Here is a 16,233-nt window from a genome sequence, read left to right as displayed (position 1 = left end):
AATCAGAGAGGTCACTTGAACTTCTCATCAAATCACCTCCTTTAATCCAGTCCTATTTTCTGGAAATTAGGAAGAAAGACTGGAAAATGCCCTTTAACTGGCATAGTGGCATTCAAAAATCATTTTTAGTATGTTTTTCTTCTCAGTTTATGGGATCAGTTTTCCATATGGTATTTGTAGCACTTACAGGGAAGTTTGGACTTGGCTTTCTCCCTCATAAAACACATGCTCTGGAGTTCCTGGAGTCAGACTGCACATTCCCTGTCTCCGAGGATGCCAGGCCATTTTATGCTTTCTCTGGGGTTTATCCTATCCACACGGCCACCACCCGGGCTGGACTGTAATTATGTCAGCCGAGGAGGGCTCCTCAGTTGTGGGTGGGCATACACATCATTTCCCTTTGTCTTTCTTCCCCCACACAGGCTGTTCTTGAGCCAAAATAACAAAAAAGTCATAATAGTGTTCCCCTGCTTTGCTTTCATCTTGGCCAGGCAGATCTGATGCAGTATAAAAAAGCTGATTAGAACAGGTTGAATTAAACAACAATGTTAAAAATATTCAGATTCAACTACATCACAAAAATAAAACCAACACATTCAGGCTTATTTTTGCACTTTCTTCCTGTGGCCAAGGAAGCAAGAGAAAAATGGGAATGAAAAGCTCCAGTGGCCATCCACGCATCCAGTGAGTGTTCTCCTAATATGCAGACTCCTGAGAAATCTGAGACCCACAGCCAGTGCGGTTGCTCATGTGACACACTGCACTACTAAAAGACAGTACTCATGCTGCAGAACTCTGAGGGGCTCTGCAGCCAGCAGAAGGCTGCTGAGTCATCACCGGAATTTCCTTTGTCATGCACTGGTGAATCCACTACTGTTAAACTGTAGTAAAAATAGCAGGGCTGCTGGGGATTCCTTACTATCAAATCTTTGTCCAAATCTTTTTTGGTGTCCCCTTCATTTTCAGTATGTGGCCCTGTCCACTTTAATGAAGTCATCAAGGACATTCAAGATGAAGGCCCTTAGTTTTTACATCCTAAAATGAAAATTTTATCAATTTTTCATAAAAATATGAGATATATACTATACTTTCCCTTTTCTAAAGCGTAATTTAGAAAGGCTCACAACAGCTTTGTACATCAAATGGGAAGAAAATATGGTTCCCACCTGATGAGTGAGGAAACAGGCCCAGAGTAGAAAATACCCTGGCCAAGGATGGGTCTGGCGAAGGCTTCTGCCTCTACGTTCTGAAGTCAGAATTTTGGTTTCAAATTTGTTCTCCACAGCAGTTCCTGGGCAAAGATCTCCCAGCTCCTTACATATAAAACAGGAATAAAAACTTCCTGTCCTTCAGACCTTTGTGAGAAGTAAAGGATAGATTGTGTGAAGAGTCCACAACAGCAGCTCTATGGTCTGTCCTTACGTCATGGCAATTCTTGTTACTATTTCCTGAGAAATAACACACTTTTCACTGTTTCGTAGCCTTGGGCCTCTGACCTGTATTTCTTTCCTCATTTGAGCTGTCTTTAACTGTCTTCTCTTCTCTAAATCCTCAACCAAGCCAGGCCTACTTTGGATCTTTCCTTTCTACCTCCCTCTGTTCTCAGGATTCTTTCTTGTGCCTGCAGAAAGGATCATTGTTCGTCTAAGGTTGATCTTTCTTCCCTCCCTTCCTTACTCTTAATTTTTTGCAAGCAGCCATGACTGGTTTAGCTTCCTAGCTGGAAGTGACCTTCCAAAGCTTCACCCTTGTTTCGCTGTACAGACAGAATGGAGCCAGAGACTGTCCCTGAAGCACTTCTGGCGAGAAGCTGAAGGAAGCTGGGAACCGTACCTGGACGGCGGGGGAGGAGCAGACTCTGACACACCCCACACGATGGCGCTTCCAGGTCTGTACCCCAGTTATCCATTACTGCCAGAACTTCCGGAGTTTTGGCCCAGTATTCTTTCAAATGATAACTTTTCAGTGTGTAAAATCTCGATCGTGATTTACATCATTACTTTGCAATACAGTGCACAATGTTCATTCCCGTTTTAATCAATCTTTGAAAATGCACCAGTGTGCCCTTGCTTCCCAGAAATAGGCTCCACAGAATTCCCATTTTAGCCTTATTTTTCACAGTACTGCCTCCTGTAGTGATAGACTTCCCTCATCTGCCTTCGGTCACAACATCCACTGGAAGTCCCTCTCAAAGCCTGTCCTCCACTCAGCATACTCTGAGGCACCCCTGCAGGCTGCTCTGTGGCACACACCGAGCACAGAGGGAGAAAGAGGCGATCCCGCCCCTCAGTCCTCCACGGGCTGGTATTGAACAAATGACTCCACAGCGCCCCCCAGAGGACAAAATCCAACTCATCGTTTGTCGAAGTCCAACATCCAGAAAGTTTGAAAGCACTCAGGCTGCCGAGATGTTGCTGAATGAAAAGTTGAACACTCATAAGAGGCAGCTTTCAACCAGTAAGGACTCTATCTAGCAGGCCCAGTGAGCACAACACCGTACACCCAAATAAATGCATACAGATTGCATGCATGCCCTGTCCAACTCTGACTTCTTTCACAAATATTCACAATGAACCAACTTAAATTTTCCTTAAGATAACAAAATCCTTGCAATATTCATATTTGATTATTTTCCTTCTTTCTTATTTTCACTAAAAATTGTTACCACAAATATTATTTAGCAGTAAAGCATCCTTTAAATGATGCCCTCCTTTTACTCTAATAATTAAACTCTATTTTCTGGAGCAGCTTTTAGGTTCTGAACAAAGGGAGTGGAAAGTTCAGAGTCAGAACTCCTCTTGTTCTCATTCGTGCACATCCTCCTCTACTGTCCACGTCCGACACACTGGGCACGGTGGTTACCAGCGACGTGTCCATGTTACACATCGTCATCGACCAAAGCCATGGTGCACCTAATGCTGCACTTGAGGTGCTGTGCACCCTGTGGCTGTCCACAAAGGTGTGATGGCGTGTGCCCACTACCGTGTCACACAGGCAACTTTACGTCCTGCCTCCTCCTCCTCTTCCTTGCCTCAGCTCCTGACAACCATTCTGGTCTTACTGTCTCCGAATGTCCTGTGGTTGGAATCGCACAGTGTGTAGCCTTTTCAGACTCTTTTTTTGCAGTTCACAAAATCCTTCCACATTTTCTCTACATCATTGTATGGCTTCTGTTTTCATTTCCTTCGAATGCTGAATTAATGTTCCATTATATGTACCACAATTTACTTATCCACTGTCCTCCTGAGGGCCATTTTGTTTGTGTCCCAAGTTTTGGCAAATATTAATAAAGCTGCCGTAAGCATCTGTGTGCTGGTTCTGGTGTGGACACAAGTTTTTAATTCACGTGGGTGAGTACCAAAGACATGGCCCTGGATACTGCGGTGAAAGTATGATTGGTTGTATAAGAAACTGCTGAGTTCTTCAAAAGTGATTAAGTCATTTTGAACCCCCCCAGCAATGGAAATGCGTTCCCATTTCACCACATCCTGGCCAACATTTGGTACTGTCGGGGTTTTGGATCTTTGCTGTTCAAACGGGTTTTTCATGACATTTCATTATCGTTTTAATTTGCAATGCCCTAAAGACATATGATGTTGAATATACTTCTGTGCTTCCTCCCATTTAGATGTCTTTTTCAGTAAAGGTTTTGTTCAGGTTTTTTCTTCATTTATTTCTCAAGGGTTTTTTTTCTCATTTTGGAGCTTTTAGAACTTTTCTATATGCTGGTTAACAGTCCTATCAGCTATGTCTTTTTCAAATCTTTTCTCTGGTTATTGTCCTTCATAAAAAAAGAAACAAAACCAACAAAAATAATTTTAATAAATTCCAGCATATTGATTATTTCTTTTACTTACTTTGCTTTTCATATTCTATCTAAAAGTCCTATATCAAAAGTTCTCTAGATTTCCTCATACCTTTATCTTCTAGGAATCTTATAGTTTTGCTTTTTACGTTTAGGTATATGATCCATTTGAATTAGTTTTTGTGCTGAATGAGAAGTCTTTGTCTACATGAATTTCTTTCCTTGTGGATCCTCTATTGTTCCAGCACTATTTATTGAAAAGACCATGTTTATTCCACTGTGCTCCTTTGGTCCTTTGTCAAAGCTTAGTTGATCATATTATTAAGTGGCTATGTTCCTCAGGTCCCCATTCTGTTCTCTTGATTTATTCTTGCATCAATACAGCATTGTCTTGATTACTATGGACTTATGCTAATGTATTGAAGTCCAATACCCCCAGTCTTCTGAATTTGTTCTCTTTCAATATTGTTTTGTATTTTTTGCCTCTGAAAATGAACTTTACAATTCACTTGTCAAGATCTATAAAATAAATTGCTGGGATTTTTTTTTTTTAGATTGCACTAAAACTACAGATCAACTTAGGAAGAACTGACAATTAACAAGGTCAGTTTTCTACCCATGAACTTGAAATAATTCTCCATTTGCTTAGCTATTTATTTATTTATTTCATCACAGTTGTATAATTTTTCTCATACAGATATTGCATAGTTTTGTCTGATTTATGCCTAAGCATTTTGATTTAGGGACTACTAGTATAAGTAGTATTTTTTTAGCTTTCAAATTCCACCTGTTCATTACTAGTATATTGTAGAACAACTGACTTAGAATATTAAACTAGCATCCTGAAAACCTGTTATAATGATTTACTAGTTCCAGGAGATTTGAGCTATTCTTTTATGTTTTTCTAAATAGAAACATTCTACTTGCAAATAAAGAGTTTTATTTCTTCCTTTCCAATTACTAAGTCTTTTATTGGCATTTTTCTTAATATATTAACCAAGGATTTTGCTATGAGGTTGAAAAAAATTAGAGAAGACATCCTCAGGAAAAATCTTTTCCTGATTTTATTATGACATCCAAGTCCTCACCAGTAAGTACTACATTAGTTGTAGTTTTGTTTTCACTTCCCTCTTTGTTTTCTGAGGGATGCTCTTTATCGAGTCAGGGAAGTTCCCCTCCTCTGACATTTTGCATAGAGGATTTATCATGAAGTGTGTTAGGATTTTGTCGGATACTTTGTCTGCATCTATTGATATGATTGTGATATTTTTCTTCTTTAGTTTCTTTATATGATAAATTAAATTAATTGATATTTTTAATACTGAACCAGCATTGAATACCTGTGGTAACTTGACGCTCATGATAAAAAATAATTATTTATATATATATATAATTTGCTACTATCTTATTGAAGAGATCTGTATGCATATTCATGAGAAATATTGGTCTCTAAAATTTCTTTTCCTACAATGTCTTCATCCAGATTTGATATTACAGAATATCACCATTCTGAAAAAATTAATATTATCCTTTGCACATGTAGAACACATAATTCTTAGAAAGGACTAAAAGTGGACTAGCTTGGGACCAACGAGCCCAGTGACAAACAGAGGAGGGATTGTGTTTAATGCTGTGTCAAGGTGAGCAATGGCTTGTGATTCAGTGAGGTCCCTGCCAATCACCCTGCTCCAGGTGATTCTGAGAAGTGCCAATTTCTTGTTCAGACCAAGACACTCTGTGCCTGCACTTTCCAAACTCGGGAGAAGTTGGTTCTTCTGACATGAAAAGCTTCATCGCTTATTCTCTCAGTAGGCAAACTGTTAGCTTTTCATAACATTGTTTTGAGAACAAAAATGTAAAGCTAACATTTGTCCTTTGTCTATTTTCTCTTCCTTTTTCTTTTTTCTTATGTCCTCAGATTTCCACCGCATCCCTTACTCTAAGAGATGTTACCATTAGCTCTGCATAGGCTAGACAGGACAAGACAGGCATCCTGACATCAAGACCCAGCTGACTTCCAGGCCCTGAACTATTGTTCAAGCCACTCTCTAGCCCTCCATCGAGGTCCTCTTCAATATCTATATTATATAAATTATTATATTAAATACAATAATTTGAACTTTCCTTGTCCTTTTCTTTCATGTCAGCATTCAACCCTTTGAGAGTTCTATAAAATCTGCCCCATTAAAATACAATTTTTATACCCTACCGAGAATTTTCCATGGGATCTGTTACTATACACATGAGCATGTGTGTATCATCCCTCTAACAGGGGGTACCTGAGGGTAATTGTCATGCAGTTTGGGGAAGTTATAGCCATTAAATTCTAGCCATTGATTTCTCCTGCTTAACTTGCTGAAATCAATGGGACATAATATAGATAGACGGTGTTTCAAAAATAATTTGCATTGTTTTCTTGAAAAAGACCAACTAGGTATAATTTTCATATATATATATATATATATATATCAAATGATTAGAAACTCAATTAGAAATTTTTGTTCAAAGTAAAATGAATCAGCAAGTTTTAAACGAATACATTTTGTTTGTTCACTTCAAATGATTATGACAGCAAAATCTCTAAACTTCATTCCTAAATTTTATCTAGACTATCACAATAGATAACAGGAATAAAACATTTTAGCTATAAAAAGATGTGTCTAAGAGCCTATAGATACATACAATATAAGTCATATAATTTAAGTCATATTACTGTGTGTAAATTTGTTTTTTAAGCAGAACATTTATTGCTAAATTTTAGAAATACATAATGATAGCATTCATCATAGGGAATTTGTACCTGTACATGATATAGCTTGCTTCTGTTTTTTATTCCTCTACCCTCCCTTCAACCCCTCTTCCTCTCCTTATATAGAAAACTTTTGGTTCCACATTCCCTTCTATTCTTTTTCTCTTGTCCCTTCTTTCCTTTCCTCCTCTTAAGATTTATTTCACTTAAGAGTGGTCTCGTTGTGCATACATTTAGCTAGAAATGTCTCAAGCTTATCCTTCTTTATGGCAGAGTAGTACTTCATTGTATATAAATAATCCACATCTTTTTTATCCATTCATTGGTTGGTGGGCATTTGGGCTGTTTCCAAGATTTAGCTATTACAAACTATGCCTCTATAAACACAGGTGTGCATATGTCACTGTGGCATGATGCCTTTAATTCTTTCAGGAAGATACTAAGAAGTGGAATAGCTGGGTCGAATGGAACCTTTAGTTTTTTGAGGTATCTCCACACTAATTTCCAGTCTTGATTTGCACCAGTCTACACTCCCACCAAATGTGGAGAAGGGTCCTTTTTCCCCACAACACCGCCAGCCAGAATTTGTTACTGGTTAATTTCTTGAAAGCAGCCATTCTTTCAGGAGTGAAATGCAATCTCAGTGTTGTTTTAATTTGCATCTCTCAAATGACCAGTGTTGCGTGATGTTGAACATTTTTTCCTATATTTATCTGCCATTTCTACTTCTTTATCAAGAAATATCTACTCATTTCAGATCCCCATTTTTGGACTGGGTCTTTAAATTTTGAGGGGTCTGATTTTTTTGAGTTCTTTATATATTCTAGATATTAGTCTTATCTGAGGAACAGCTAGCAATCACATTCTGGACTGTCTCTTCACCCTGTTGGTGGTTTCTCTTGCTGTGAAGAAGCTTTTTAATAAGATGAGATTCCAATTATTGATTCTTTGTAATATTCTCTGTCTGATCAGAGTTTTGGTCATAAAGTCGTTGCCTAATGTCTTCAAGAGTTCTACCTGTTCTATCTCCCAGCAGATTTAGTGTTTCTGTTTTAGTATTTAGATCTTTGATCCATTTTTATTTTAGTTTAGTGCATGGTGAGATATATAAGTTGTTTTAATCTTCAGCACATGGAAAGCCAGTTTTTCCAGCACCATTTATTAAAGAGGCTATCTTTCTTCCAGTGAAGGTGTTTGGCTCCTTTGTCAAAGATAAGGTGACCAGGTGTGTTTGGAGTTGTTTCTGCATTTTCCAATGTGTTCCATTAATTCTTGGGTCTGTTTTGTTTTGTTTCATTTTCCCAGTGCTATGAAGTTTATGTCATGGCAGCTCTGTGGTATAATTTCAAGTCAGAGATTGTGATGCCCCCTGCCTTGCCTTTGTTGCCCAGAATTGCTTTTGCTATTCCAGGTCTCTTCTGGTTCCAAATGAATTTTAGGATTGTTTTGTGTAATTCTGTGAGATATGCTATTGGTATTTTGATGGGGATTGATTGCATTAAATCTGTATTGATATTACATGTTCCATTCTTTCTAATAGATATCTACATCTGTCTATCTATCTATCTATCTCCCTCTCATCTCTCCACCTGTATTACACTTCAGTGCTATTTTGATAAATGCCACTGACTTCTGGCTAAATTTCCAAAATGACTTTCACCAAAAAGTATGTTTATCCTATGAAATAGGTAAATTAACATGATATTGTATATACAGAGAGAATTTCAGTTCCTGTACAGAACCATTCAAAGTTGGGTAAATCTTAGGTAGTGATAATAACAAAAGCAATAATAAAACACCAAACATTTAACTAATCTTTAGTAAGGCCCTGATACTCTGAGGAATTCGTGGTTATTTTATGTAACCACTCCCCAAACCCTTTGAAGTGAGAACTATTGTTATCAAATATTACTTGTGATTAAACTGAAGTCTACAGAGCTGAGTAACTTTATTAAGCTATCTAGTTCATAAGGGAAAAAAAAAAGAACAATTTTGAGCAGGGGGTGTGTCTAACACGAGAATACATGACTTCTAAACTTTAACTCCACTTACAACATAACAATTGACCAAGTTTATCTATTTGATTGCTCTAGGCTGAATTGTATCCCCAAAAATGATGTGTCCAAACACTCTTCCATGAGGCTTATGAATTTGCTTTTTTGAACATACTTTGCATATTTAACCAAGTTGAGATGAAGCCATGTTGGAGTCCAGTGGGACCTTCGCTGAACACGGTGTCCTTCTAAGAACAGGGGAAGAGACGCTGAAAGACACAGGGAGAGCATCACTTGGTGACAGCAGCAGACACTGGAGTGATGGGTGTACAAGCTGGGCTGTGCCAAGGATTTCTGGCAACAGCAGAGGTGAAGAGAAAGCCATGGAACAGATGGTTCCCGAGAGTGTACAGAGACCACAGGCACCAGCTGGCATGGGGATTTTAGATTTCCCACCTCCCGAACTGTAAGAGAAGACATGTCTGCTTTGTTCAACCATCATGTTTCTGTGGTTTTGTCAGGTAGCTGTGTTAGTTACCCTGGGTCACTGGAACAAAATATATGAGGGGAATCAACTTTAAAAAGGAAAGACTGATTGCGGCTCCCAGTTCCAGAGGATTCAGTCCATGGTCTCCGGGCCCAAGTGCCTTCAGTCCTGCAGTGAGGTAGTGAATCACGGCAGAAGCTGTGGGGAGAAGAGCCGCGGGTCTGTTCAGCCAGGGAGGAGAGACAGAGGGAAGGCGGGGCGGGGAGGGGCTGTTTTCAAAGCAGTGTCCTCCCCAAGCCCACCAAGCTATACGTCTCTAAGCAGATGAATCCATGAATCCATGCCAGGGTCAGAGCCCTCCTGACCACTCAGACTGCCCAGCCCTCAGCTTTTGGATTTAAGGGCAACCCTAGAAAACTAGTAAAAACGGGACACAGTATTTACGATTAATGGCTGCATATATCTTTCACGTTTACAGGTTATTAGGGCATTATTGATACAGAAAGTTAATGTCATTCCCAAATCTGCAATGTCCTTTAAATAAATGCAATTAGTTCAAATTTATGTCTTTTTTTTCAGTGCTGGAGACGTAACCCAAAGCCTCACACATGCTAGGTACATGCTCTCCCACTGCACAAACACTCCCTGCCCCATGCAGCTAAAGTAATAACATTACTATGTAAATTTCATTCAGAAATTAAATATGCATGCTGTTCATTTTAATTGTATATATATATATGCTTATGTTTTATCACTTTTGCTCAATTTAAATTTAGTAAAACATTCTGTATTTCTGGTTAAAAACACATTGTGGGGAATAAGACCTATGATTTGCTTTTCTCCCACTACCTCAGAGAATAACTTTTTAAATTGTCAAGAAAGGAAATGTCATTTTATTTCTTAATTTTCTTTGAAGTAACCTTCAAATTCGGTCCCCGTATTTCTCTCTGTATATAAAGACACACACACATGTAAATACATACATGCATGTACAGATACATAAATGTGATAATTGCATTTTTAGGGACCCATCAAAATTACATTGCTTTTGAACATTTCTGAAGCAATTTTAAGGTTTTTCATGTAAAATGAGGGGAGATTTTTTTCCTCAGATTTTTCTCAAGCTCTAAAATTCTCATGTTCTATGACAGTACTTAGGCCTTAATTTATTTTTCTCCTCATGCTCCTATATATAGTTCTATTTTTGTACATATTTTTTCAGTAAATTGTGTACATAAAATGATTATTAGACAAAGATAAAATATACATAAGAAGAAAACTTATCTTGCTTTCAAGGGCTTAAGAACTTCATAGAATAAGAAGTTTTTTCTACTGCAATTCAGAAAGCCCTAAGTAACAAAATAGATATAAACAGGGACCTTGAAAAAGAATAATTAATATCCAATTTGGATGTCTTCTAGAACTATGATAGTTTTTCTTTTTCTTTTGTTTCTTTCAGCATGCATTCTGTATTCTCTTTTTTCCTTATTCTGATCTCATGGATCTTACAATCAAAATCTGTACTAGGTTAGATCTTTATGCTATATTTTAAAATTCCTTAAACTATGCCACATTTAGTGCATGAAAGAAATTTATGCCCATAAAGATAGCCAAGTTTATTCTGCAGCTTTTATTTCATAATCTGAAAAAAGAACATTTTGACAGTGTTTATCAGTCACACTAAAGAGGTTTCTAGCTTTCATTTTGATGAGTAGACAATGAAAAGCTAATTGTAGTAAAGTATATAGATACAATAGAACGATCATTTCTATCAGTATCTTCTTCACTTGTGGAATAGCTCTAGCTGTTTTCTGTTTTTTTTCCACTTGCAGAGCACTTGAATAGTGCTATGAGCCTCTCAGTGTTTGACAAGAGTTCATTTATTGAGCCTGATCTGTACTTCCAAAATAGCATTATCGTCATCATCTTATAACAAGAAAATGAGTAAAAAAAGTCCAATAATTTGCCCAGCAGCACAATAAAATAGTTTACTATGGTAAAGATGGGATTCTTTTCTAAGCCAATTGGCTAAAGAATTTGTGATTTAAAAATAGTGCAGCGGGTACAAGAGAAATTTGGCAGTGCCTTGGACACCAAATATATGAGCACGCAATCAGTGGTTCTTGTGTCTAACAGTAACAGGTTAAAGATGAATAGATCCAGCATTCATTGCTCTTCAAGAAAAAACAGCCACAGAGAGACAGTGAACTTGGTAATGACTTCCCATTTTGTATGGTCATTTCTGAACTTCCTAACCCCTAGGTACAAGAAAGCAAAGTTACTAAAATTTTCCTTTTCAAGTGAGTGTTTTCCTTATAAAGTTTTGTAGAAGTTTCTGTGTTTTTTCAGACTAGCTAGTTAGAGCAGGAATGAATTATAAGAGTGTGACTACCCTTGAAATCACATTCAAGCAGGGACAGACATTAGTTTCCAAGTCATCGATTCTATTCCTATTTTAGATGTGAAGGGAAAGACATCTTTACACATTCCAGGAATGAACTAAGCATCTGGCCATAGGAGAGGCTCTGCACTCCAGTTTGGAAAGAAGGGGCATGTGTTTGGTAACAATTTCTTCAAAAGAACCACGGCAGAGACGGCGATGATTTAGAAACTATCCTCTGAGGAAATTTATCATGCTCTTTGCAGGAGACAAAACAGCCTTCAATTTTGTATGCAAATTCTTGTCAGCAAGTTCATGTTGGTGGAATAGACAATATATGGTCCTGCTATGAAGCTGGTTTTTGTTTTTGTTTTTCAGTTTTTATTTTGGTTTGGTTTTACATCAGTAAAGATAATCATGCTTTGTTTTACATCAGATCCAGGCAGGCAGGTTATTGGTGTGAATATTGGTTTACTTGGCTCGAGTGTTAGGAATGTAAAATGTTGTCTCTGACTAGATAAAACCACTTTTCCATTCAGGTATTTGCTTTATTTCACAGGATGGGTTGCCTTCTATACTCACTGTTTTCAAAAGATGGGTCATTATTTAGTCTGACCCTGTTTGTACAGTCATTTATCATTAACTTTGATAGCTTGGAGAGCTTTGATCCTAGACCCAACACTATGTTCTATTGATCTATAAGTATTTGCTAGGACTCTGACTTTTAATATGATAACTTTCCAATATCTTCATGTTCACTAAAACGACTTGGCATCTGGCATCTGTCTTAGTCTGTGTGGGCTGCTGTAACAAGAGACCCCAGACCGCACCACTTACATATCAGAACTTCACTGTTTCTGAGTTCTAGAGCCAGGAATCCAAGGTCAAGTCCTGGTGTCTGGGTTTCCGGTGAGGCCTCTTTCGGCCCTGAAGGAGGCCCTTGCCCACCGTGCACGTGGGCGGAGCAGTCAGCACTCTGACATCTCTTTGTCACATGAGGACACCGATTCAATCAGAGCAGGGCCTCCACTTATGTCATCATCTAACTCTAATCTCAACACAAACACAAATAACCTCCAAGTGCGCATGGTGTTGGCTTCAGTGTGTAGGTTTGGGGCAAGGTAAGATCATTCAATCCATAACAGTATTAATCTTTCATTTTCTGAAAGACATAGATTTCTGTTGCTTGTTCGTTCTTACACATGAAATTTAGGTTCATTAATGTACCTCTTAAATAGTATTTCTGTACTGTGTTTATCTACACATATCAGCTTAATCTTTTTAGGAACAAGGTACAGTATAAAAGTCCAACTGCATGGACCTGGGATTTAGCTCAGTGGCACTGCACCTGCCGGGCAAATGCAAGGTCCTGAGTTCGATCCCTGGTACTGGAAAAACAATACAACTGTATTGTGATATCGCTTTGTGATTCAACTTATTTTTCTGAATATAACATTTTTGAACCTTCTGCCCAAATTTAGGTCAGAATCAATTTTAGATTGTAGATATCAAAATTCAGTAACTATCTATATCTTAGGTAAAATTTAAGCCCACTCATGTGATGGTGGAAATATCTTCTTACCTAATATGAAGAAATCAAATATTAATTTCCCAAATAAATCATTCTAGTCCCTTAAAAGAAAAAAACACAAATATTTTTATGGATGATGAACAAGGAGATTTTTTGCTCCCGTATGTGCTGAGGCACAGGGCCTTACATATGAAGGGCACACACAGGACATCCATGACACTCGAGCTGCCACTCTGAGTTGGTTGGGGAGTGGAAGCCAGAATGAGGAGAGGAGTTCACTAGCTTCTGACATCCTCGAGTCAGGGCGGAAACCACTGGCATCACTTCATTAAATTTCTCCCCACAAAGCCTTCTGGCCTGGTTGTTGTGTTTTCCAGGCACAATGAGCCCACGGTGCGGGGGCACTGAGCCACGGGTGCTCAAGGCCTCCGCTCACTGCGAACACATGTGAAAGTACTCACTGCTGGGCTCGCAGCAATTGTCGGTGCCTTTGAACCTTTATTAGAAGTTACTGCCTTTTCTATAGGATGCAGGGTGGAATTCTTACTGCTCTCAAGTAGCAAAAAAGAATGCAAACAAAGTCAGAAGATGCAGAAAATCTGGCACTTTTTCTGAAGGAGAAAGGCCGTTTCTGTACAGCTCTGTAGGGAATGCAATGCACAAAACAGTATGGATGGAAGTGTTGCACAAGCCAAGCCCAGTGGATTCTTGCATGGAATGTCTTAAAAACATTTCCAAGCCTTTGCTTCTAGGTCTCATGCTTGCAGTACTCTAGGACTGATATTTAGGAATCTCTTCTAGTGAAAAATTAAGGTATTTCTTCAGTGAAAATCAGAGAAGAAAGAAGGAGCAAAGCAAAAAAATGATGAAAGTGCATCAGAGTAACTTCAAAAAACTCTAGAGTGTACGTTGGTTTTTGAAAATATGCATAACCACAGAATGATTCTACAAACAACTTAAATATAAGCAGAGACATTAGGTGCTGTTCCCCTAGGTTCAGATTTGTAAGATAATCACATTAATTCAGAAGGCGTACAGCTTAGTGTATGTATAAGGCAGTTTTACCCCTGTACCTTTGTACCAAACATGTCACTCCCTGAGTTTAAATCCGTGCTGAGGATGTTAACCTCACAATTATGCTTCATTTTTATTTCTCAAGAATGTGCCTCCCCAGGGACAGCAATGTCACAGGACGTGATTCGTTCTTACCAGGACGTTGACCATCACCTGAGCAGTCGCACTTCTCTGTCTAAGGGGGTCAGGGGCAGCATCATTGTCCATGTCTGTAATTCTCACAACTATCTTGTACTGTGATTCAGTTTCCCTGTCTAGTGACTCCAGTAGCTTTATCATTCCTGATGCAAAAAAAGAGGGAGACTTGTCATTTCTGGATAACTAAAGACATTTAATTCAAGCTGAATAGTAAGCTATATAAATGAAATAATCTTTACAATAATAAATAGAAATTAACTGATGCAGTCTAATTTTGGTTATATATACATATCCCTAGAGTTTACTTCAGCAGCAAAATAATAACAGATGTTAATTCAAACAGTGTTTTAGCCACCTGTTACACATTCTTAGGTATAGGGAAGTGATACATGTGCAGACGCTTTCTGAAGTTCAATATATCACAGATCAAAGTTTGGTTCTTTCCATGCAGTAACTAAGGATTTATGGCTACAACTAACAAACCAAGGTGAATACTGCATAGTTCAAGGGAAAAGTTTATATAAAAAAAGATATTCTGGTGCTTATAATTTCTAAATGAAATAAATTCCAAATGAGTATCTGTGAGCTCTTTGTTTTTATTGTTAATTGCTATCAGCATTGTAACAATACCTGTGTCTGGTTCCATGTAAAATCTGGGTGGCATTCCCAAATGGCCTCCAATAATGGTGTATTTTAGATTGTTAAATGGCCAGTCTGCATCTGTAAATGTAAGTTTTCCCACGAGTGTATCAACTGGACTATTTTCCAGTATACTGAAGGTAAATGCTGAGGTAGTTCCAACTGGTTCCAGCTCATTTATGCGAATCACCCTTATAATGACTGTAATCATTGCTAAGTAGAAAGAAGTACATAAAAATGCAATTAGGACAATTATGTGGTTTCCTCAATAATTCTTACTTTGCCATTTAAATTAATACCTCATACTGCATATCACATTCTAAGTATATGAATTACACAAGTGCATTATAGTAATAAGTTTTATTATAAAATTTTTAATTTTAAAATTATAGAGCTTTTAATTTTAGGATTAAAATACTTCATTAATTGATATTTTTTAAAACCTGTAAAAGTAATTGCCACTTATGTTAAGACTAAACATAAATTCTCCTGCTTTGAATTATAGATCATAGTATGCAAGAGACAACATGGTGTTTAATACTTGGAATATGATTAAATAGTTCAGGCTGACAATATAATCAATAATGCAGGAAGTATAATTTACTATGAGAATCTGAATATTAGTATTTTCCCTAATGCAGAATAAACTTACTCCTTGAAGAATCTTTTAGATACACAGAGATTAGAGAAAAGTTCACGCTGAGTGTAAATGCAAAGTGCTATATTAAACATTTGAGCACCATCATCTCAAGTGATTTGAGGTTTTTTAACTAGGCTTCCAGTTTGCAAGCAGTAGTACACATGAAATGAATAACTAACCATAGTAATTTATAATTTATATTATTATAATAGATCATTGAAATATTTTAAAATATAAACTTCTAATAACTAATTTTCAAGTTCTAAGTATTTTATATAAGACAAACTATTTTACTATTTTAGATTAATATCTTCTCACTTGAAAGGACAGGACTTCCTTCATCAGAGACTTTCACAAACAGCGTATATTTGAAGTGCATTCCTACAAAAATAGCATTGTCCGAATTTAGATGTTTAGGTCCAACCTGTAAATAAAAAATGGTGTATCATTAGTTTAGCTTGGTTCTGATTGAAAATTCAGTTCATCTTTTATGTGAATCCAAAACAAAGATAAGTGACAAATATTTGAAAGTCACAAAAGAGCACTGTCCAACAGAAATACAACAAGCCTTAAAATCGAGCCACAGGTGCAATTTTAGCATTATTATTAGCCACAATAAAAAGATGAAATTAATTGTAATAAAGTAATTTATTCAATCAACCCTACCCTAAATGCTATCATTGAAACATGTTGATCAGCCTACAGTTGTTTGAGACTCTACAGTTGTTTTCTCATAATAACTGTGTGAACTTCAGTACTTACTTCACAACTACCGTCCATCTGAATTCATGGCCAA

General features: G+C 37.4%; 1 protein-coding gene across 1 annotated transcript in view; it reads right to left on the bottom strand.

Moving 5' to 3' along the window:
* LOC147822386 (cadherin-related family member 4-like) overlaps positions 1-15,861 on the bottom strand; it is a gene marked incomplete at both ends in the record, with an annotated part of 30,035 nt that extends 14,174 nt beyond the window's left edge. Inside the window, 3 exons of the mRNA XM_087196922.1 lie at positions 14,156-14,301; positions 14,789-15,010; positions 15,756-15,861. Coding sequence (XP_087053048.1) covers positions 14,156-14,301; positions 14,789-15,010; positions 15,756-15,861 — 474 coding nt within the window. The remainder of the gene's footprint in view (positions 1-14,155; positions 14,302-14,788; positions 15,011-15,755) is intronic.
* Positions 15,862-16,233: the final 372 nt, after the last annotated feature.

This window comes from Heterocephalus glaber, unplaced genomic scaffold (assembly GCF_053883595.1).
Source record: "Heterocephalus glaber isolate CG9 unplaced genomic scaffold, H.glaber_assembly_v1.0 deba00001641, whole genome shotgun sequence".
In the NCBI taxonomy this organism is placed as follows: Eukaryota; Metazoa; Chordata; class Mammalia; order Rodentia; family Bathyergidae; genus Heterocephalus; species Heterocephalus glaber.
Note: the sequence above shows the minus strand (reverse complement) of the source record. Positions and strands in the feature narration are given on the sequence as shown.